Raw genomic sequence first — 22,330 nt, 5'->3', positions numbered from 1 at the left:
CTTTAGGTTTTGTGTCAATTTGTTTCTTATCAATCCTTGCCACATTAATTATAGTCCCTCTATTTTGTGGTTGAATTATATAAATATCTATATTAATTAATTAAATATTCGGTCAATATGAATAAATCTTTTGTACATAAATTTATAATACGATTCATCTCCTTGATGGATATATTTCTCAATCAAAGATTTTCGGTAATCTTTAAGTAGTGATGGCCAAATATTTTTTTTTTAAACAAATCATATTTTCAACAAATAAGAAAAACTATATATATAAGAGGCTAGTTGGGTTTAATGAAACAATATGATAAGTTGATGTTTAGTTTCCACCAATTAACTTCATATTTACTCAAATAACTTTCTTCTCTGCACAATCTGAGGTCAGCCATTGAAGCCGAAGGTATTAATGTTCTTATTTTTATTTTATTTTCAAAATTTACATGAACTTTAATTTATATGTGAAAGCTGTTTATCTTTTTTGCTATTATCTTCTTTCTTGTTTTCCTTCTTGTTTTCGTTTATCTACAAGACATGTTGTAGCTATGAATGATTTCTTAATTTTCTTTTTTGTTAGATTAAAATAAGATATATAATAATTCTTCTCTGTATTTATTTCTTTAATAATGCAATTTTGACAACATTGAGAATAAAGAACTTGAGATTATTATTATTTTTTTTTTTGTGTGTATGTAATTATGTAATTAATTTCATATTATGATTAATAATGATAATATGTTTAATATTTTAGAATATTTTCTTAATTTCAGATGGGTCGTGGAAAAACGGTCTATGAATGCATCAAAAACGAACGAGAACGTAAAATTTCTTTCATGCAAAGAAAAGATGGAATCATGAAGAAAATTTCAACATTTTCAAAGTTATGTAAAGTTGAAGCTTGTCTAATTGTTTATGGAGATGATTCTTCTCGACCAATGACTTGGCCACAAGAACATTCAAAGGTGCAATCCATCATTAAAAAGTACGAGGTTCAAAAGAATAATGAGACACACCCCATAATCTTTGATGAAGAAGAATTTTTCAAGAACAAGAAGATCATGATTGAAGCCGAGATTTCTAAATTGAGAAAGAAGGTATTCAAACTCAAATATCCTACCATGGATCCAATCTTTACTACCTTAGATGGGAACCAATTGATGGAGTTCATTGCTTTGGTGAACACTAAAATTAAAGCTTGTAAGAAAAGAATTGACATGTTGAAGGAGAGTAATCAAGATAATGGTAGCAACTTCAATGTTGACCAAAATCAAAGTCAACTCAATTTCATGAACAACATTTCTAATCATGATTATGCTCTTCATCATGATAATTTGGTATATCAAACTCAAAACCCTAAGTTTGATCCAAATGTTACTTATTTTGTGGCAAAGAACAATGGGATGATCATGGATTCTATTAGCCAAGTTAATGTGTCTCTAGATTGTTCTACTACAAATCAAGTTGCGATTATGAATTCTAAAGAAAAGAATGTTATTGTGGATTCTACAAATCAAATCAGTGAAGATGGTGATCTTATTAATTGGGATGATTTTGTTGAGGTTGAGAATTGGATTGATCAACTTCAATATGAGACTGATTTAAAAGAGATTCTTTCTCATCAATCTCAGAATGTGCCACAATCTTCACAAATCTTGCCACCAATAACAATGGATGGATTTTTGGCTGATGAGAAGAACAATGACCACCAATTTCAACCATTCAACATGTAAATGAAGTAGACTAGAGTTGCAAATTGAAATAAATATAGTTCTAGTGTTTTTTTTGTTCTTTTTATTTGTTTATATTCTCTTAATTTAGCAAGTATGTTATTAACAGTGTTGACTTTGACTCATTTATATAAATATTTATAATTTCGATCAACAATTATATTTTGATGATAGTATTATATATTCAAAGTCAAGATGTTTTCACTATTTTAAAGCAAATCATTTTTTTTTTTGTTAACAAACCATATATTTTCCTAGCTGCAAATTTATTACCAATTTTTTTGATTTTTTATCATATTTTTTGGATCTGATTAAAGATACACACTTTCATATAAAAAAGCCCAAGACTTTGAACCCAGAAATTAAAATCCTAATTGAACAAAAAAGAGGAACAATTGCTCTCACTGTTCTCACTCACATTCCCATAACCAAACGAGCAGCAAAATCAGAGAAAACACCATTCCTTTCTTTCTCGGGTCCCCACCTTAAAACCTTTCATCACCTCCTTCTCCTTCTTCTTCTTCTTCTTCTTCTTCTTCAGCTGACAGATACAAAGGACCGAAGCCAAAACGCGACTTCCTTGCCCACTGGGTATCCAAAAACGACGACGTCGTTGCACCCTCCTTATATACGTTGGTGCTGCCTCCCTCTTCACCGTCCTCCTCAATCGCGCCCTCTCCCGCATTGCTCCCGTCGCCGATCCCGGCAGGTGATATCCATTATTTTTCACCTCCAATCTCCATCTCTTAGTGTCTTATTTAATCAATGAAAATGTATTAATTAATTTTAAAACGGAAATTGAGCTCCGTAATTGAGGGTTTTAACTTGAAATTGGTTGATGTAATGTCGAGGAATGAAACAATCCAAACCCTCATCTAACTTACTTTGAAATTTCTAATTTTCTAGCTGATCATGTTTAGTTTAGAGCCTTGTGTTTGATTTTCCGTCAATTATAAGTGAGAAAGTTTTTTCTTTGGTTTTCTATGGCTACAATCATGGCGTCTTTTATTCATCCATTTTAGTGGTATTAGCCAATTATTTTTACCGGTCCCGGATTTTACCTTTTAACTATCACGACGGCGACCACGCTCCCACCGTCTAGGGATAGTCACAATGGAATGTTAAAAATCAGGGAGGGAGAAGATTTTTTTGGGGTTTGGTTCGGGTGGGTTGGGGTTGTGGGTTTGGGTAGGGTTTTCGGGTTTAGCCCAGGACAAAAACGACACTCAAAATGGCAAAAATATTCCAAAAATAAAAACATAATTACATAATACCGCATGCATAGTTCATTAGTTCTGCTTTGGAATTTTACTCCTGGAGAGGGAGTGATAATCACAGCGACAGAGAGGGGTAGTTTGAATTGGGAGGCCGGTTCGGGCGGGTTCTGGATCGGGTCTGTTCCGGATTGTGGGCCGGGTGTGTCTGGCCTTCACCGTGTCCAAGAGAAAAAACGCTATTTTGATTTTCTCTCCTCACTGCACTGAAAGTAGCAGCAACAGCAGCATAAACATCATAAAAAAGCGTTTTTTTTTTCTCCAGGGTGGTGAAATCCTTCGCTATTATTATGGGTTTGACGAATTTCGTGCTGACGGTGGCTGGTGTGAGTGCGGTGGTGCTTCTTCTAAGGAGCGACGTGAAGCAATCTGCCAACATATTCAGGCGCAACGTTAAGCACATCCGTAACTGGCTCGAAGAAGAAACAGCTGCTTCTTCCAAGTGAGTCCCTTTTTCCCATTTTTTCTCTGATTTCCATCTGGGTACTTGTTTATTCTCGTCAAGTTTTGATCTTGTGTTCTGGGTTGCTTCTGTTTTTAGTTTTTCGGTTGATGGTTTTGTTGTTGAAATTTTTCGTTTTTGGGGAGTGTTAGGGTTTACGGTTTAGGAGTGGGATTTGGATAACATAGAGTGATTGGTTGGATATTGGAATTCTGAACTTGGAAGCTTATGTTTATGGATTATGTTATTTTGTGTTCAAAGTTAGCTTATATTTGATTGTAGAGAGTGAAGTTCTATCATCCTTTCATAGAGGGAAAAATTGATACATTGCATTGATTTTCAATACAACGTTGTATTTTATTATTAATGAAAAAAAAGATGTTGGTTAGTATTGGGTCGATAAGGCAAATACACAAGGAAAAATATTGGTCATATTACATCTTCATTTAAAGGAATTTTACTCCTAAAAAAATTAGGTGGAGAAGGCTAAGCTTTGGCCTGGAGTAGTGAATGGTATGGCGGTTCGGAAATCCGACCTTGCGGGTGAGGTTTGTCTAGTAATCAGCTCACTTTTGCTTAGCTAACTACATTTATGTTAAAATCTGCTTATATTGAGAAAGCTAGAAAGAATTGGTGTCGCTTATCGTAAGTAATCATGCCTAAGGCTAAGGGTCTTGGATTTTGATGGTACTAGCATTGTTAGCATATGGATGACTAACTATGGTTGTGTTAGAATATGTTCCTCTAACCTTTTTGTTTTTCTCTCTTTAGGGACTGTTACTTGTTTATGATACATTACAATGGTGTCGTTTTGATTCGTGTAGTTAGCCCTAGATACAACGGGAAAGAGCTTTCTCTGTAATGCATTTTTTATTTCTAGAGCTACTGCTTTCCCACTTTGAGAAGTATATTTGATCCGAGTGTTTCTCTTGATGGAAAACTGCATGTTTAATTGGTAGTAAGACCAAAAACAACAGTGTCGAAGATTGAAATCTAAGTATCATAATATAAATGAATTGGATCAATGCTATTTTCCAAATAAAACACCTAATCCAGAATATGTCGGGGAACATACCATGAACTTAGCTTTGATTTATTGACTTGGTTGTTAAGCAACTACTGTTAGAAATAAAGGGAACTTGGTGCATAGGACTCTGATCTGGTGGATTTAGGGAGAGTAGATATTTGTTGCCTTATTCTTTTGTGTAGAGAGGCTATTTCTAGGATTTGAACCCATAAATAAATACTACTAGAAATAAACTTAGAACTATTGATTTGGTTATTAAATTAGTAAGTCAAAATGTATGTTATGAATCTACCAGAAAATAATTTGATGGCTTTTTTGTGATTTGGAATTGCACTTCAAAGCATGTTTGTCCTAAACCTTAAACCTAAACTTGTATATCTTCATTTTTTTTTTTTCTTCTTATATTGCAACGTTGACATAGGCGATGCTTATTTATTCTGTCGATTATACATAGATTTAACAGATTTTTCAGATTGTAATATGTTCTTGCAATCCTTTTTTCAGGGAAATGCAGAAATCTGCAAAAGAATTGGAATCAAAGGTGCCTCCGAAAGAGACTCCTAAGGAGGACAAGCAGTAGATCTTTATGCAAAGTGATGGAGTTTGTTTAGTGCAGTTGTTCCTTTTTTTGTTTCCCTTATACACTGGGTTCTTATGAATGCATGTTTTTTTGTTACTAAAATGGATTCATCATCTATGTCTGTTGATATAAAGTATGAACTCTTTCAGACCCATGTTTTCTCAATCTCATATATACATATCCATCAATAACAAATTCATAGTTATTCCACATTTCTACATTCCCATTTAATTTTAGCAGATTTGTTTTTGAATTGAATGACCATTTCAGGATGTTGATTTAAGTAAATCTATGTACCTCCAAAATGAAGAGCCGTAGTAACGGTTTCGCCGTCCCGTTATCTGTGATCTTTCTGTCTCGAGTTAGGAGCCAAACACTACCTTGTTGGCACCATAGTCAAAATCAAAATTTTGAATTAGTTTTGATGTAACAATAAGATTGCTATGTTTAACTTTACATTACTTGAAATGCATGAGTTAATCTTAGAAACAGAGACTCTACTTGCTAGTTGCAAGAGTAAGGTTGCATTTATTGTTAATGGTGTTATTGTATAGGGGTTTTATTTTTGGCTCCTAATATAGAGTTTGTTGAAATCACAAATACAGAAATATCAAAAGACAATGTCACTGTCATTTTTTCTTATTGTCTCAGTAGAAATTTTGTTTATTTTTATGTTTTTCTCATTAAAGAATGATATTTATGAGACGATTATCAAACAATCTTAAAGTTTAAATAATAATAATAATAATATATAATAATCTTATATTTTGTAAAGTATAACACTAACTTCTCTTATAAATATAAACAATAACAATATTGATTAGTATAGTAAATCAAAGAATATTATGTGTACTATTATTTAACATTATTATTGATCAATATTATATATTGCAAAAGTTCTAACTAGTGCGTATAGACAATGATTAAGAATTTAAGATTTCAAAATGATTTTATTTATTTAATAATTGATATCAATATTTTATATATGACTTGTGAGGCGTGCGAAAGGGATTTTATTATTATAAACAAAAAATTCTAGTATTATCACTCCATATTTTTTTTCATTTATGCTAAGCGAACATACCAAATTAGCCAATCATAAAAAAAATATATTAAAATATAAAAAAATATTTTAAAGATGAATTAAACAATATATATAAATATATAGTGACTAATTTGATAGCTGTTTTTTTTTTTTTTTTTTTTTGCACATAATATTTTTATTTTCTTTCACATAACTTGAAAAAATTAAGAAAGTAAATAACAAAAAAAAAAAAAAAAAACCATATTAATTTTTTTAATATTCCAACCCAAAACGTTATCCTAACATTTCTTCCCTAATTAACTTAATCATTTAACTCAAGAGTTATTGGTAATTGGTATTTGGTAGGATTTTAATCATCTTCATTTCAACAACTACAAATTAATAATAATAAATAAAAATAAAAAAGTTAAAGAATCAATGTAAAAAAATATTCTCTTTATCCACCATGGTTCCACTACAATAAAACATCTCTTTTCTTTTCTCTTCTTTCATATTACAAAGCAAACAAACGAACAAGGTTGTTTCCTCTGCTTCTCCAAGGTAACTAACTATCTCTAAATGCTTATCTCTTAATCATGTAACCAAACACACACATGTGAATTCTGCGTTTGTAATAGATTAACCAATTTCTTGAGTTTAAATTTGGTTTTGCAACTGTTAAGAGATATATATTGATAGCATAGGAAACATACACAAAGATTATCACCATTCAAATTTGATTGGATTCAATCTCAACACTAATAAGAATTTAGGATTATTTTGTAATTTTTCAACATTGCATTGAGGAATTAGGATTATTATTGCTCAATTCAGTGTTAGTGTTCACCTTTGATGATAGCAGCAACAACAATGGAAACCGAAACACTTATGAGGGGTGACAAGCTCATTCTGAGGGGAGTAATGTTCCATGGTTTTCATGGTGTGAATCCAGAAGAAAGAACACTTGGTCAGAAATTCTTGGTAGATATAGATGCTTGGATGGATCTTAGAGCTGCTGGTAAATCTGATAACTTGTCAGATTCAGTTAGCTACACAGATATATACCGGTCAGTGATAATTAACACTCAATCTTTTCATAGTTAAAATCAGAACAAGAATTGCTAATCCAGTTATCATGTTAATTATTAAATAAAATGAAGTGCTATGTCTTGTTTATGTTTCCAAAGTATCAGCATACTGCATTCTAATAATTTTTTTAGGGTTGAATAAGACTTTAGTTTTATAAAATGAGCTATTTATGATTTCATTCTGAAAAAGAATTTAATTTTGATGTACTTTGTCAGTATAAAGCAATTTTACACGTGCATCCAATTGCGCAAACACATGTTATTAAACGACTGTGTAGAACGTTTTACAATGTCAGTGCTTCAAAATTAAACTCATTTTGCATAAGTACTATGTTAATTTGTGCAGTATTGATGAATGCAGAATAGTAAAGGAAATTATTGAAGGGCCACCCCACAACCTTCTGGAATCAGTGGCTCAAAAGATTGCAAGCACAACTCTAACCAATCACCATCAGATATCTGCTGTTAGGGTTCTAGTTGGAAAACCCCATGTTGCAGTTATGGGTCCAGTTGATTACTTAGGAGTTGAGATTCATAGGTTCAGAAGTGATGTAGCAAACTAGAATTTAGTTTGATTTCAGTGCTGAATGTTTTGTAGCTCTAACTTTGTCTTTTCATTACATTGAACTTCCAATAATGCTTGGTTAGATAAGACTTGGTTGTTATTGTTTCAAACACAGAGACAGCTATGGTTTTAAATTTAATCTCTACTTGACTAATATATAAAGAAAAACAAAAGATAATTCCTTTAATTACAAACTTTGTTGGGGGTTAATGTGAACCTTCAAAGCTATGGCATGCTTTGCATGAAACTAACTTAAGTTTATGAACGAAGCTTTCTCAGTAACCATTTCTTTCTCAGATTATCATCCAATGCCATAAACATCCTTGCTCTTCTTTCATCTTCCAAAAATTCACATGCATCTAGTATTAGATCTTCATCCATGCCTGGTATAGCCTGAAGCACCTTAATAGCCTTATCTATAGAGAAGGTATCTTCTATCTTTGTTTGCTTTGTTAGGGAGGTAACTGCAACTGCCATGTGTTTCAAAGCTGCCACCATACCCTCGCCATCGTTTCTCGCCTTCTTATATTCATTTGAGGACATATTAGGTTGGAGCCTCTTTTGGTGACCGGAAATCTTTCTTCCTTCGCCTAAATGCAAAGGTTCTTTATCGGCATCAGGAAGAGGCTGAGATTTTCTGGTAGAATTATTTTCTGCACCAATATGCAATACTGTGTCATCTGCAATAGGGGGTGGTTCGGTATCTGGCATCGATTTCTTGCTGCCACAAGATCCCTCTCCAGAATTCAGTTTGCAATGCTGAGTATCTTCATTGTGACATAATATGCACATACTAGAATAGAAAGGCATGCTTTTAGTTCTATATATCCGGTAGTTGTGATGTACCTGCAAATATAATTGATTGGGCGACAGTATAAAACGAAAACATTCCAAATGAAAAGAACAAAATGAGGAAAAACACTTTCAACTTCATACCCTGATGCAATTTTCCCAAACTTGGTCATCAGCCACGACCTTCTGGTGCGCATTATCCCAGCTGAAGCCTTCTTTGCTAAGTAGAACATTTATGGAGAAGTAATGCCTCCTGAGGACAATCAAACGGTTCTTCAAGACTGCCTTACCACAATGACATCCGAATCTTTCATTGAACGAATCTGTCATGTCCACCCAGGCTTTCTTCTTGAACGAACGGCCAACCTTGTTCCCTTTATGCATCTGGTTCAGCATAAGTTCAACAAAGAATTGGTCCATCATTGGTGACCAGTCAATTTTACTTTGACTACAAATGATAGGGACAGTCTCATCGTCGTCTCCTTTGCCAGCAGTGGCTTGATCATCCAATTCTTTTGAGGCAATTTCTGAGACAAAATATGAGCTACTCTTCATAAATTATTCAATTCGGTGAATAAAGTTAAAATAAATTTTCTTTCAACCATACAATAATATTTACAGATCAATGCTTCTACCTTCATTTTCAAAACCTACATCAAAACATGAAAGGCTGTATCTCCCATCAGCAACTGAATGGCCAAAAATTTTGCACAGATCATCATAATAAGGAACAACTCTTTTTCTGAAACCTTGAAAATCAGGGTGAACCTGCAAATAGAAAAACACTCAGTTGCATGTAAAGACTAACCATACATTAGTGCTTGTGGAATATGTGATTGATGGACAATATATATACCTTAAGATATTCATCCCACGTTTTATCATCAGCTATTATCATGTTTAGTTCATGATCCCACCGAAATCCATTTTGACCAATAATCATTTTGACATCATTATATTGCTTCCTGAATCGTTTGTGACGGTTTTTCAATGCATCTATATCATACTTCAATCCGAATTTGCTGTTAAATTGTTCAACCATAACCGGCCATGCCTGTTTGCTAATGACTTTGCTGATTCTATTCCCTAGCTGCAGTTGAGATAGCAAAAGCTCAAGAAAATATTTGTCTTGAGATGGATTCCAATTAGCCCTCAAGCTATCCAAATTAACAGAAGAATCATTTTCATCCCCCATTTCATCACCTGCAACTCAAATGGATTACTATCTTAGAAGCATTAATAGCATTTCCCTAATTCTTTGCCAACTTAAAAAGATAAATCCAGCTGTAAAAAGTGTACTACAATGCATCAGTCATGACGACTTATATATCGAAATCTCCTCTCATCTTAGCACACTTGAATCTATTGGCAACACTATCATCAACCACAACACATTTTTCACTATGCTTTTCATAACAGCAATAATGTAATAACAACTATCCTTTATCATAAGATATGTGTTTAAAGTTCAAAAGATTTACAATCAAATCTCTTTTACTATTTTCATGTAAAGTAACAATTCTGGATAAATTTTGCTGGCATGATGCTAGAAATGGGAAACAAACCAAAAGACTTCTCAAGAACTGAACACATTCTAGTGAGAAGTGTAAATTTGAAACACTCTCTAGGGCCAAATTGGTTGGTAGAACTCATTCTCAATAATCAAATTCCATGGGCATGACATGATAAACAAACAGAACATTCAGGAAGAAATAGAGTTAAATTGCCAGTTAATTCAGTTAATCATTTATATGTGCACCCAACCCATCATCAATTTTCAGCTCAATGAGATAATAACATAAAAGTTAAATGGGTTGATCTCTGAGTTATTTTGATCTCACTGAATCTTACACTCTCACTCACCATCCATTAAAACCATTATACAGGCTTGCAATCTCAAAATAGGTCTCAATAACTCCAAGTTGGAATCTTTCTCTTATTCACATTAAAATTTTGAAGCTTTATCTACCAAACCAGGAACACAGATCAAAGGGTCATTCAGCAATCAATCAATTTCAACAATTTTTGACAGCTGGGATATTAATCAAAACCCTAAATCTCTGTTTGGAGGCAGAGAAAATGAGGGAAAATTTAGTAAATGGGACTTACAAAACAAACAACGGCGAGGAATAGCAGCGAGCCAAGCAAAGAAAAACGATGTCAGTTGCGAGGGAGCTTTCAAGTTTCGATCATTTGTTAACCAAACGGGAATAAAGTTATTCCCAAAACAAGAGAAAGGTGCTGTTTGGCTTAACTCTCTTTGAGCTTTATATATATATGAAAGAATTTCCAATGAGATTTAATTTATATAATAGTTACAGGACCTTAGTAATTTATAAAATATAAAATATAATACAATTTGTCATATATATTTTTTTTATAATAAATACCAATTCATATTTAGAATCATTTTGATTGTTATTTAAAAAATTCTACAATTTAAATTAATTATTGTTGAGATTCATTGAATTCAGACCTATTAAGTTATCAGTTATTGTTTTTTAAAAAATTTATAGCAAGTTAATGAAATTGCTTCAAAAATTTTAATTTTATTGCGACGTTTATAGAATATTTTTCCGTTGTTTGTATTTAAACGATAAATATAGTGGCTGTCTGGCTGATAAATTAGCAAAAAAAAGAAAGATATTTTATGCCAATATATTTTTTATTAATAGTTTTCAAAATAAAATCTCTACTACTTAAGTGATTTTAGTAACTTGTTTTAATTTAGTATTATTTTTATTTTTATTATATATTAGCGGCTCAACAGATATTATCAGTCACTTTTTATTTTTTTTAAAAAATTAATTTTATTTTTTATTAATATATTATTTATTTTTAAATTTATTAGATAAATATTTTTTTATTATTTTAATATTAACATGACTTTATTTATATTGTATTTGGTTAAAATTAAAATTATTATAAAAAAATTTTAAAATATTAAATTATAAAAACACACAATATATATATATATATATATATATAATAGTTTAAAAAATAATGATAATAATATTATCTTTTTAAAAAAATAATATATAAATTTTTATAAGAGATTAATTAATTTTTAATCATTTTTATTTTTAATTTTAATATAACGCTTACACCAAATTATGCAGCCAATGATTGAATTATGTGCACAAAAAAAAGTCTAATTAGTATCACCCACAAATGTTGACAATCTTATTAGTTATTAGTTATTACCTCACATGTTGTTAATTTTCAGCAAGAAAAGTTATACTTGTACTCTAATTTTTCTTTAGACCAAGCTAATTTCCTCTTTTTTATATAGTTTTATATTCCAATATTGAATAAAATATGAGACTATATGAATATGATGTGGGTCTCAAAACATATAATAAAATACACAATATTAACATGCAAGATCACCTTTTCTCTTTTTTTCTTCTAAGAAGATGATGCCATACAATTAAATTTCCTTTGGTAGGATTCATTTATCCTACCGCCGCTTAATAAATTAGCGGTGGAATGTGACATGAGTTGCCCCCATTATAAGGTGGTGAAATAAATTTTTAATGAATTCCTAATATTGGTCTATTAAGTATTAACCTTGATATACAATTACACATAGTAAAGTATCGTTTTTTGTCCTAAACGTTTGGGATAAATTCTATTTGTGCCATAATATTTAAATCGTCTTATTTGTATCCCTAACGTTTGTAAAAGTGATTCAATATTATCCTGCCGTCAATTACACATCATGAGCGCTTTAGTTTAAGTTTTAAAAATCTCTTCTTGAAGTTAGAATACAAATGTCTGGGATAGAATCGATAATCTACTCCGAAAAATAGCTCATCAAATGTTGAAACTAATTCCTACAACATTTACATAATTCACTTTTCTAAGGACATAATTGAATCTAAATACAAATAATAGGTATAATATTAAAATCGAACACATCCAAGTGAGACCTAATTGAGAATGAATACATCCAAGATAATTGAAAAATATAATCTGATTTGTTAGTATAATTGATAGTAGGATAACATTGAATCACTTTTATAAACGTTAAAGATACAAATAGGACGATTTAAACGTTAGGGACACAAATAGAACTTATCTCAAATATTGGAGACAAAAACGATACTTTACTCATTACACATATTACAACATAAATAGGGTATATCCCAGTAATTATTATATTTTGATTTTGCTAATCAATGTTCTAAACAGGATGGAATAAGAATTCTAATTTCTTTTATTAATTATCAAATTAAAGCATTCAATTTGTTAAACATTTAAGGATTTTGTTAACTTGTACTCTAAAAACATTAATTAAGCATATCATAAAAAAAAATATTTTATAAAAATTATTATAAAAATTAATTTTTTTTTACGTTTTTAATGCATTGAATACATAAAAAACATTAAAAAGTTTCTATTATTAAATTTTTAAAATATGCATTTAGCGCACAAATTAATTAAATCCAACATTTAATACATAGCCAAAACTTTTATGCTTTATAAGCTAAATGGAAATATTTGATAACTAATAAATATTATTTAAAAATTGTCAAAACTTACTATTTTTTACTTTATTTAATAAAAAATATTTGATAATTAAAATAAATTAGTTAAAAAAATTAAAATTTATCTTATTTAATATTTATTAATTATTATAATAATTAATAATTAATAAATATTAAATAAAATAAATTTTAACTTATTTTTTATCTTCCTAATATTATTTTTATTTAATATATTTTACAATAAATAAATACTAAATAAGTAAAATCTAAATTATTTAAGTTGATTATTTTTTATAAATTTAGACCCTCTAAATTTTAGATTTTTAATTTAGAAGATAAAGTGAGATTTTTTATAATTGAATGCTTTCTCTTAATTCCACCTATGAAATAAATAGTGATAAATCATACTTTATTCTCTAAAATAAAATTCAAAATTTAGAGAATCGAAATCCATTTTTTTTAATCTCTTTAACGTTAGTGTAAACTAAATTATTATTATTAGGGAAATTATGATTAAAACAGCAGAATCTGGTTGATATGACTTCCTCACACGCTCACTTTGCTTAATACCAAAGCCATTATTTACTCTTTCACCAAGGCAATCAACAAAGAAAAGCATAACGCATCTATTCCACAATTTTCCATTTTTTCCCAACAGATTCTCTGCCACTTTATCTCCAACAACTCCTTAACACATGTCACAAAATTTTCTTCGTACTTCACCTTACAACACCATTTTTGGCTTTCACTCTTTCTGTTACAGAAAAAACCTTATTATTACCTAAGAAGCAGCTTCACTTCACTTGTGTTTTATCCATGCTGTGTCTTTCACATTTTTGTCCTCACGTGTGGCCCCTAATAAGCTTTGACCCTTCAAACTTAGTTGTCATCAAATTCAGCACAAATCAACATTGTTATGTAAGAATTTTCCTTTGTTTTTATTTTCCTATCTCTATTCTCTCTGCCTCTCTTCAAAGCCCATTCCTTTGTCTTAAAAGACCATACTTTTTTAATATTTTCTTGTTATGTATTTGGAATATAATATTGGGTTGGCTTAGTTTTTAACCTTTTTTATTTATTTGTTCCCATATTTGATCTTGTGGTGGATTTACTATTTTTTGTGTCAAAGTGGAAGAAACCACCCATGTTATGTACCCGTCTTGGTGCTCTCAATTCAGCTGATTTTGTCTCTCTGATTGTGGATTGAATCATTGGTTGCTGTTTTTTTCTCTTTGAGATCTGCTACTTTCTTGTTTTTCTGATTCTGGGTTCTCACCATAAGAAGGATATTGAAAATCACAACCCCAGAAAGTGAAGTTTCATGTATGTTTGATTATTTATATATTTCTATTGGGGTTTCAATGAAGTTTGTATCTTTTTAAGCAGAAGCTTCTTCTGGGGTAGTTTGATATGATTTCCTTGTAGCTTTTTCTGAATTAAAAGTTCATTGAGCTCTTTTAGTTCATGCTTGTCTTAGTCCATCATTATTAAGCACCAATTCACTATGATGAGATGTTGAATTAGTCATGAATGGCTAGTCTTTGTTTATAACTATGGTGAATTTCATCTGTTGTTGATTTAGGAGCAAAGTAGGAACTTGTATTGATCACATGGTGCTTGACATGAATTCCTAAGAGAAGGCTTGTTCCAATTTTCCGGGAGATGCAAAGATGGAGAAGAAACAAAAGATTGTGCAGTACAGAGAAAGACTTGATAGGACCCTTGCCTCACCTGATCTTACAAATGATGAGATGCTCAAAAAACTTGTCGAAAGCCAACTTGTATGTTCTTCGGAACAAGAAGTAGAAGGTCATAACATTCCCTTGTTTCCTTTGAATTCATTTAGGCAGAAATGGTACTAGCTTGGTGGAGCCATTATTTTTAGTTAAATTATTCTTTGTATATTTTCTGAAGATGCTTTGTTTGGTTAATTAGGATACAAGCAGAAGTTGGTAGAAATAAAGACTGCAGAGGTATCTAATTTTCTTGATATGTTAAGGAGTGCTTCTTCAGATGATAGCGGAAGGTCTAATACATCGCACGCCGATTGGAAAGTATGCCATATACCATTGATATATATTTACAATTCAATGGACTAATACAATCTCATGTTATCTTCAAGCCTAACTCCTTTTACGCTTTTGGATGAATATGAAGATACTTGCCATGTTCAATCAAGTTATTCTGTCAATATTCATCATTTCACTTCTTTCAACAGTTAAAACAAGATACTGATGAGTTCCGTGTCATGTATCGGGAAGGACCAGAGGGAACTCCGTTTCATACATTGCTAGTTGAAGGCTATGTAGATGCGCCTCTTGATGTTTGTGAGTCATAATGGATTAGTAGCACCACCCTTGTGTTAAAAAATGCTGTTCTATTGATTTCAATATGCATCCCTTAACAAGTTCTTTTTGTCATTACAGGTTTATGCATCTCATGGGAGGCCTCTCTCTACAAAAAATGGTGAGAACCATGTTCATTATTGTAATATGTGCCTCTAGTTTTCTATGTGTTAGTCTCAATGCAACAGTCAGCATTAGTATTGATTTTTTGTTATGAGCTGGATACGGGAGGTTGTTTTTATACTCCAGAATGCTTTATCTCGAATCCGAGTAATGTAATCAGTATACAAATCTAACTGCTTTGTTTTTTTTTTCACAAATTTCATTCATCAGGTGGCCTCAATCTACTGTTCCAACTTTCAAAATCCTAGCATGTGAATGTTTGCACAAGGTCCGGATTGGGGAACAAATATCACTAGTGAGGTTTGTCATGATTAGCCATTTTAATTTCCCTTTACTGTGACGAAAAGCTTCACTTTCGAATGCTGATTTTACTCTGAATTTTGGAAGAAAGGATGAAGGTTTCATGGCCACTGTCTATGAGAGAAGCTATAGTGTACTACTATCTGTTTGAGTACTTTCAAGATGACTTAATAGTCGTTCTTACAAATTCGGTAGGCAACTAACTAACTCTTTTTTTTACTTCTTTTGGAAAATGTTAATTCTAAACTAGTTCTAAGCTTCAAGGAATTTGTACTTAATTTGGTTTCAGGTTCCTGAGTCAAATGGTGTCAATTCGACCATCAATGGTTTGAATGAGGTGATTCCTGAAGCAAAGGATGTTGTGAGAGTTGATTTGGTAGGGGGATTTGCATTGCAGAAGGTGACATCAGAAAGAAGTTACTTTCGGTGAGTTTTAAATCTGCTCAAACATAAGAAATTACTTAATTTAAGTGATGTCATCGGTTCCTGTTCGTAGCTTGCTTTTGTTTCCAACTTTGGTAGTTTATAGTAGAAATTTGAATGTTAAACTTGCCTTGTTATCTAATTGGTTTAAGGAAGCTACTGAAATGAAAATGTATTTTTAATTAAGCCAACCTGATTGAAAGACTTCAAATTTTGTAGGACAATAGCAAATATGGACATAAAGCTGGATTTTGTGCCTCCATCTCTCATAAACTTCATTTCAAGGCAGTTGATTGGCAATGGTTTCAGGCTTTACAAGAAGGTCACAGAGTTTCTCCAGATATCAATTTCTTTTATTTCCGGATTCGACTGATATTTACTTTGTTACTACTTTATGTTATCCATAGTAATTCATTCTATAAAAAGAAGCATAAGTTAATAAAATGTGTATCATCTAATATATTCTGTGACCAAATCATCTACCCTGTGGATTCTTTAATAATCATCATCATTACCCTCATTTTGATGCAGACTGTGGCTTCTATGATGAGCCATGGTGAAGAAGAATTGAGCAAGGCATTGGGGGATCCATTATATGTCAGAATTCGTGAATCTCTATATAGCAGTAACGGATCAAAGGCGAAGGTCAATGAAGAGCTTGAGCTTAAACAAGATGCGGATATTCTCCCTGCTGAAGAGGACCTTATTGAAAGTAAGCAAGATGAGGCAAAGGATGCAGCTGAAGAGGATAAGAGCAATCAATATGCAAATAGTACCACGTCGATGGTGGTGAATGGAGTAGTAGCAGATAGCAGCAAAACATTCAGTGAGATCATTGAAGTAGATAGTGAAGATATTATACAAATTGCGGAGGAGGATAAGGAAGTAAATGACATTCCAAAAGAGGAAGTCGATATGAGTGTGTCGAAGAGCACAAAGAGTACATATATCAGCTCAGAGGTAGCACAAGCTCTAGAAACATTAGACAAGGCTATTTCAGTGGTTCGGCAATACAAGCTTCATTCGCGTACATCCTCTTTTAGCTTTCCAACCGAGAAGCCTCCTTCGATGAAAAATGATGGCAGGGTTGATCTGCATTCAGCAGAGTTTACTAGCCCAAGTTCAAGAAATGAGGTTGCTGTTGAAGTAACAAATAGGGATATACCGGAGGGAACTTTGCAAGAAGCAACTAGCATTAACTCTGACTTCAGGTGATGTCATGTTACTATCTATGTTTAAAGGAATAAAAGTTTATGCATGTATATGATTTTGTGTTCCTCTACATGGTTTGTTTGGGATTTGAGAGTTAACTTCTAATAGTACACAACTATCATCTGGTTAATTGTGGTTGTGGAATTATACTGCACAAGAATGAATCCTAGTTTGGTACCTGACAATTTTTGCATAGGATGATATCATCTCTCACCAACTTTTGTGTTGTCGTCATCATTAACGAAAATTGTTAGGGACCAAGTTAAGGGTAATAGTCATTGGTAACTGATAAGGAATGAAATTATCCAATGTGAAAATCATCAGAAACCAAATTTAGTATTTACTCTTTATATAGTTCTTGCTTTTATATTGAATTATTGTTTTCCTTTGGTTCCCTCAGGTACACAGGAACAAATTCTAACTCGAATGAAGTAGATTCTAACATACCAACATCACCGGAGAAGAAAGCAACACCACCGGCCTTATGGAAAGATAGGGTAACTTCGGACCAAACAATATGCAATAACAAGCAACTAAAATTTGATTCGGTTCAAGATATGTCTCTAGATGACCCTAATAAGTCAAGTGATAAGAAAAAAATAAACACCATTGTACCCCAAGACATGTCTTCAAACGTGTCAAAGGAGCCGAGCAGGCGGCGAAGAAAACTTGCATACTTGTGTTTTCTGCTTTAGCTAAGTTTCTAGGTAAATACCAAATGGCAGAAGCTTAGAAAGAAAAAGAAGAAAGGCTTTTCAGTTTCATCTTGTGAACTTGTATGTTACTTGTAATATAAAAAGCTTCTTTGGTTTAAATTTTCCTCATTGAAATGAGCCATTTAAGGCACATTTATATGGCAGTTTGCAAGCCTCAAATAGTGTGCAAAGTGCAAACCACAACAAAAATGTTCTGAGCCAAAAGGGTTGTTCCCTTCAGTTTTTGTTTAAATTGTGTTTTCTCTTTTACTTTTCTAGCTGCAATATTGTAATGTGTAACCTTATATTATTCTTTAGCTTTTTAATCTATCTATCTTCAAAGTTATATTTGGATGCTTCTGAAAGAACTTAGAAATGAGAATGTGAACTTGATATTTTGTTGCCACAAATTTCTGCATGGAGCATTTTTGTATATCTTTAACTAATTTGACATTAAAATTTTTGCTAATTATTCAACTTTTCTTTTTACAACACCAAACAAAATTATTAATAAAATGAGTAAAATTAATGTATCACCTCATGTTTAAAACTTTAAATACATACAATAAAAACTAATGAGTTATATCTCAAATAGTATAGTTTCTCTATACTCACATAAGAGATTGCGAGTTCGAATCTTTTTATTTTCGGTAAAACAAAAAAATACATACAATAAAAATGTTGGTTATCATATATGATAAGATACAAACGATAATAATAAAACTCCCCAATTTTTCTTTGTTTTCTTCCACTAATCTTTCTTAATATTTATTTTCATTTCTACTATTAGTGAGACAGACTGACTTTTCTTTTGTTTTTTTTTTCTCTATTAAAATCTGATCATCCCAAAAATCATAATATATTTTTATTACTAATTCTGTTTAATTATTCGGTTAGTTCATACAGTTTTGTTAAAATTTTTAATTAAATTTTTATAATTTAAAAATTTATAATTATTTTTTATTAATAACAATTAATAAAAATTTAATATAAAAATTATAAATTTTTTATTTAACAATTAGTAACTATAAATTTTTATTTAATACAAAAATCCAATTTTTTATTTCTGCTTAAAATTACCAATTAGTCCCTACAACACTGTAGCTTATTATAGCTGGTGCAGCATCTTCTTCCCCAAAAGAACAGGAATTGGCACCTTCCCCTTTTTCTCTGCCGCTTCTTATTCTTCTTCTAATTTCTAGAACCTCACCTTCTTCAATAACAATGTTGAAGAAGAACAGCACCAGATGCACCCTCTTCACCATTTTAAGACACACTACACCTTCTGTTCCTAAACACCACTCACCTTTAACCTTTTCTTCTCATTCTAATAACCATTTTCTTCATACATCATCGCCACCTCCACCTTTTTCACCAAAAGGCCGTTCTTTTCACAACCCAACTTGGTTCTATTCTTTTGGGTATCTCACTTTTGATGGGAAAAGGTTGTGCTCAAAATCTGCGGAGAGTGTGAAAGCAAGAAGTAGTAGGTGCTGGAACTGCCATGAATCAACAGCAGCAGCACCGTTCTTGGTTTGTGATTCCTGCAGGTGCATTCAACCCGTGGATGATTCTATTGACTATTTCGAGATTTTTGGATTGTAAGTTTCGATATGATTTTGGTTTTTTAATTGTTTGGGTGATTGAGCTTATTGCAAAGTTTTGCTCTTTGTGATAATTCATGTGATTTCAACTTGATTGGTTTCTGAGATAGCTGTGGAACTTTGTTGTTTTGGGGGGATGAATTTTATTGCAAAGTTTTGATCTTTATACGGTTCATGCGTTTTTCACCTTGATTGGATTCTTAAGTATTGCTGAGAAATGGAAAAGGAGTGTAAGTTATGCTTGCTGTTGATTCACTATGTTTTCAGGCATATGAAAATTTTACTGAGATGGTGAACTTATAGTTCTTAGGAAATTGCTGCTATTTATGTATTTATTTTTGTTTTCCTGTTCCGGATTATGACACGAATTATACTTAATATTTTGCCTATAGACATGGTTTATGATAGAACAAAATGATATCGTTTCAATTGTAGTTATACTGTTATTCAATCTGGTGGTTTGCTTCATGTTGAAGGTTTTGATGTGTGCTAGTGTATCATCTCTCATCAAGCAAAGAGAAAAGTTTCTCTGCTGGCATGTTAAATTAGTGCTTTTCGGTCTCTTTAGTGAAGAAAAAGAGGGATGTATTGATCTATAGTCTGAGAAATTTGATAGATTGGTTTAGAAATTAAGAAGTGTTTTGTTTTTCCCCCTCAAAAATTCTAAAACAGGGAGAAGAAGTATGATATAGAGGGTGTGAATTTGGAGGGCAAATATAAAGACTGGCAAAAGAAATTGCATCCTGATTTAGTACATTCAAAATCTCAGGTCGGTCTGTTGGGATAACCTTTCTTCTTTGATTTTTTTTTTCCCTGTACTTTTTTGCTTTGCCTCTTTACTCTTTGGTGAATCCGTCAGAGGTTAGTGAATTTGAATGACTTCTAGGAGAACCTAACATTTTTGTTTAATCCTGTCGTTTGTTTGTCTAGAAAGAACGAGATTTTTCTGCTGAGCAATCTGCAAGGGTGATTGATGCATACCGTACGCTTAGCAAGCCTTTATCTAGAGCGATTTACATGGTAAGCATACTCAGCTGTGAAGATTCCAAAATTCTTGATGCTTTATCACATCTGTAGAAGTCTCTGCATAATCTGAAGCTATCGAAGGTTCAATGATGATAATATATTTGTGATGAGGAAATCTGTTGTTTTACATCAGGACAATTAAATCAAACTTGTCCTCGTTAGACTTTTCTTCAATCATTTATTGTCAAATGTTTTTTCTTCCGCCTTGTTGCTAAGAAATGTCATGTCATTTTTTTCCTCCAGATGAAGCTTGACGGATTAGAAGTTGATGAGGAACAAACAATTTCCGATCCAGAATTACTAGCTGAGGTGAATGAATATTTGCCTAATTTGTTTTTAATTAATGTGCAAAGAGACCTGGATTCATGAATTTAGCCTCTATAACCCCCTTTGTGTTGTTAACTTATACTGCAGATTATGGAAATCAGAGAAGCGGTTGAAGAAGCAACTGAGTCAGAGTCTTTGAAGAAAATTCTCTCTCGGGTATGTCTGGAAACTCAAATTTTCAAGGCTTGCTCCAAAGATATTGCATAATCAATTATTGATTTTGAATTATGACTACCTTGATGATTACCTTGATGTTCTTTTTCATATCGTCGTGTCGTGTCATTTTCATTCAGATGGAGGAGAACCTGAAAAGTTGGTCGAACACCTTTGCTACCGCATTTCAAAGTCGGAACTTCGAGGAAGCAAAAGATTCTATTCGTAGAATGACTTATTATAGTCGTGTAATTGATGAAGTTGTAAAGAAACTTTAGGGAAGGTAACATGGTCATTGCTTTTGCTTGATTCCTTAGGCTATACTTAGTAAGGATGAAAGTAAGAAATTTGAAAACAAGAATTGAAGCTTAGGATGAACAGCGAGATTAATGCTTACTGAAATTATTAGAAGAAAAAAAAAATAGTGATACTTGGTTTACTATTTTTTATCAATTATTTTTACAGGATATTGTTGCCGTGGTAGCCACCTTCTGCTGTTTGTTCTTCCATCCTTTCACAATAAAATGTATATTTCTTTCTACAACTTGTGGTTCCATCATATATCTATATTCTACAAATGTGATATATTGATTAAGCTGTGTAACTGTGGGTTTTGCCTCTGATTTTATTTTGTTTATTTTCTTTTTCAGGGGTAGCCATATCTATGAAGTGTAGGCTTCAAACATGATGCTATTCTTTTTTGGGGAGCAGAATCATAATCATTTGTGTGTGAAGAATTTTAATAAGTCATACTCTCTTCCCAATGTGGTCTATTAGTAAATGACCAATTGAGTTAATCAAATGTCCCAAAGGATGTCATGCCCTTATGAAAATGATAGAAGATTACATTTTTGTTACAAGATCATGAGACACATACTATGCAGAAGCACCCTTTTCACAGATCAATGCTAATCAGGAACCAACACTTTGTATTTCTTATTAATAATATAATAATTATTATAAAGAGTGGATATGAGTTTGAGAATTTTGACCCAAAAAAAAAGTGTTTCATGTTCTTATACTAATGGATTCGCACCTAGTGGCTAGTTAAGCAATTTGATCTATAAAAATGAGCTGCTGAATTCTCTCTTTACATTAGATATTTAAAGAGCTTTT

The 22,330-nt window shown here is 31.9% G+C and overlaps 6 protein-coding genes across 14 annotated transcripts; 5 read left to right on the top strand and 1 right to left on the bottom strand.

Annotated features, from left to right (window-relative positions):
- Positions 1 to 311: 311 nt before the first annotated feature.
- Positions 312 to 1,840, top strand: LOC107628012 (agamous-like MADS-box protein AGL80). The gene is made up of 2 exons (XM_016330816.3): positions 312 to 400; positions 768 to 1,840. The coding sequence occupies exon 2, from the start codon at positions 768 to 770 to the stop codon at positions 1,725 to 1,727; it is 960 nt and encodes a 319-aa protein (XP_016186302.1). The 5' UTR covers positions 312 to 400; the 3' UTR covers positions 1,728 to 1,840.
- Positions 1,841 to 2,127: 287 nt separating this feature from the next.
- On the top strand, positions 2,128 to 5,259 carry LOC107626312 (uncharacterized). Its single transcript, XM_016329170.3, has 3 exons — positions 2,128 to 2,433; positions 3,264 to 3,440; positions 4,972 to 5,259. Exons 2-3 carry the CDS (start codon positions 3,289 to 3,291, stop codon positions 5,045 to 5,047), a joined length of 228 nt encoding a protein of 75 aa, XP_016184656.1. The 5' UTR covers positions 2,128 to 2,433; positions 3,264 to 3,288; the 3' UTR covers positions 5,048 to 5,259.
- Positions 5,260 to 6,557: 1,298 nt separating this feature from the next.
- LOC107626311 (dihydroneopterin aldolase 2) lies at positions 6,558 to 7,869 on the top strand. 8 transcript variants are annotated; one of them, XM_016329167.3, is made up of 3 exons: positions 6,558 to 6,632; positions 6,934 to 7,138; positions 7,521 to 7,869. In XM_016329167.3, the coding sequence occupies exons 2-3, from the start codon at positions 6,942 to 6,944 to the stop codon at positions 7,720 to 7,722; spliced, it is 399 nt and encodes a 132-aa protein (XP_016184653.1). In that variant the 5' UTR covers positions 6,558 to 6,632; positions 6,934 to 6,941; the 3' UTR covers positions 7,723 to 7,869. The 8 variants fall into 8 exon arrangements, with proteins under 8 accessions (XP_016184653.1, XP_020972290.1, XP_016184651.1 ...); XM_021116631.2 differs by having other exon boundaries at positions 7,506 to 7,869; XM_016329165.3 differs by having other exon boundaries at positions 6,575 to 6,632; positions 6,906 to 7,138.
- On the bottom strand, positions 7,852 to 10,774 carry LOC107626310 (L10-interacting MYB domain-containing protein). Its single transcript, XM_016329163.3, has 5 exons — positions 10,626 to 10,774; positions 9,373 to 9,719; positions 9,152 to 9,284; positions 8,661 to 9,043; positions 7,852 to 8,570 (listed from the first exon to the last, which is right to left on the bottom strand). The coding sequence occupies exons 2-5, from the start codon at positions 9,709 to 9,711 to the stop codon at positions 7,983 to 7,985; spliced, it is 1,443 nt and encodes a 480-aa protein (XP_016184649.1). The 5' UTR covers positions 9,712 to 9,719; positions 10,626 to 10,774; the 3' UTR covers positions 7,852 to 7,982.
- A 2,780-nt stretch (positions 10,775 to 13,554) lies between these two features.
- LOC107626309 (polyketide cyclase/dehydrase/lipid transport superfamily protein) lies at positions 13,555 to 18,450 on the top strand. Of its 2 annotated transcripts, none has more exons than XM_016329162.3 (11): positions 13,555 to 13,924; positions 14,589 to 14,815; positions 14,942 to 15,060; positions 15,225 to 15,333; positions 15,433 to 15,472; positions 15,685 to 15,774; positions 15,866 to 15,965; positions 16,064 to 16,200; positions 16,417 to 16,519; positions 16,729 to 17,408; positions 17,810 to 18,450. In XM_016329162.3, the coding sequence occupies exons 2-11, from the start codon at positions 14,677 to 14,679 to the stop codon at positions 18,102 to 18,104; spliced, it is 1,812 nt and encodes a 603-aa protein (XP_016184648.1). In that variant the 5' UTR covers positions 13,555 to 13,924; positions 14,589 to 14,676; the 3' UTR covers positions 18,105 to 18,450. The 2 variants fall into 2 exon arrangements, with proteins under 2 accessions (XP_016184648.1, XP_016184647.1); XM_016329161.3 differs by having other exon boundaries at positions 13,914 to 14,329.
- A 782-nt stretch (positions 18,451 to 19,232) lies between these two features.
- LOC107626308 (DNAJ heat shock N-terminal domain-containing protein) lies at positions 19,233 to 22,137 on the top strand. Its single transcript, XM_016329159.3, has 8 exons — positions 19,233 to 19,705; positions 20,381 to 20,477; positions 20,639 to 20,728; positions 20,978 to 21,043; positions 21,149 to 21,217; positions 21,355 to 21,497; positions 21,680 to 21,740; positions 21,865 to 22,137. The coding sequence occupies exons 1-6, from the start codon at positions 19,329 to 19,331 to the stop codon at positions 21,490 to 21,492; spliced, it is 837 nt and encodes a 278-aa protein (XP_016184645.1). The 5' UTR covers positions 19,233 to 19,328; the 3' UTR covers positions 21,493 to 21,497; positions 21,680 to 21,740; positions 21,865 to 22,137.
- The last annotated feature ends 193 nt before the right edge of the window (positions 22,138 to 22,330 follow it).

This window comes from Arachis ipaensis, chromosome B2 (genome assembly GCF_059453495.1).
Source record: "Arachis ipaensis isolate K30076 ecotype BB chromosome B2, ASM5945349v1, whole genome shotgun sequence".
Lineage (NCBI taxonomy): Eukaryota > Viridiplantae > Streptophyta > Magnoliopsida > Fabales > Fabaceae > Arachis > Arachis ipaensis.
Note: the sequence above shows the minus strand (reverse complement) of the source record. Positions and strands in the feature narration are given on the sequence as shown.

What these genes read in the sequence shown, in the direction of transcription:
- LOC107628012 (XM_016330816.3), top strand. Translation starts at nt 768, where the DNA reads ATGGGTCGTGGAAAAACGGTCTATGAATGCATCAAAAACGAACGAGAA.
- LOC107626312 (XM_016329170.3), top strand. Translation starts at nt 3,289, where the DNA reads ATGGGTTTGACGAATTTCGTGCTGACGGTGGCTGGTGTGAGTGCGGTG. An exon ending in GAAACAGCTGCTTCTTCCAA is followed by an intron (nt 3,441 to 4,971) that starts GTGAGTCCCTTT and finishes TCCTTTTTTCAG; the next exon opens with GGAAATGCAGAAATCTGCAA.
- LOC107626311 (XM_016329164.3), top strand. Translation starts at nt 6,924, where the DNA reads ATGATAGCAGCAACAACAATGGAAACCGAAACACTTATGAGGGGTGAC. An exon ending in AGCTACACAGATATATACCG is followed by an intron (nt 7,139 to 7,505) that starts GTCAGTGATAAT and finishes TAATTTGTGCAG; the next exon opens with TATTGATGAATGCAGAATAG.
- LOC107626310 (XM_016329163.3), bottom strand. Translation starts at nt 9,711, where the DNA reads ATGGGGGATGAAAATGATTCTTCTGTTAATTTGGATAGCTTGAGGGCT. An exon ending in CGTGGGATGAATATCTTAAG is followed by an intron (nt 9,285 to 9,372) that starts GTATATATATTG and finishes TTCTATTTGCAG; the next exon opens with GTTCACCCTGATTTTCAAGG. An exon ending in TGTAGGTTTTGAAAATGAAG is followed by an intron (nt 9,044 to 9,151) that starts GTAGAAGCATTG and finishes ATTTTGTCTCAG; the next exon opens with AAATTGCCTCAAAAGAATTG.
- LOC107626309 (XM_016329162.3), top strand. Translation starts at nt 14,677, where the DNA reads ATGGAGAAGAAACAAAAGATTGTGCAGTACAGAGAAAGACTTGATAGG. An exon ending in TTCGGAACAAGAAGTAGAAG is followed by an intron (nt 14,816 to 14,941) that starts GTCATAACATTC and finishes TTGGTTAATTAG; the next exon opens with GATACAAGCAGAAGTTGGTA. An exon ending in GTTTCAGGCTTTACAAGAAG is followed by an intron (nt 16,520 to 16,728) that starts GTCACAGAGTTT and finishes ATTTTGATGCAG; the next exon opens with ACTGTGGCTTCTATGATGAG.
- LOC107626308 (XM_016329159.3), top strand. Translation starts at nt 19,329, where the DNA reads ATGTTGAAGAAGAACAGCACCAGATGCACCCTCTTCACCATTTTAAGA. An exon ending in ATCCAGAATTACTAGCTGAG is followed by an intron (nt 21,044 to 21,148) that starts GTGAATGAATAT and finishes CTTATACTGCAG; the next exon opens with ATTATGGAAATCAGAGAAGC. An exon ending in TGAAGAAAATTCTCTCTCGG is followed by an intron (nt 21,218 to 21,354) that starts GTATGTCTGGAA and finishes ATTTTCATTCAG; the next exon opens with ATGGAGGAGAACCTGAAAAG.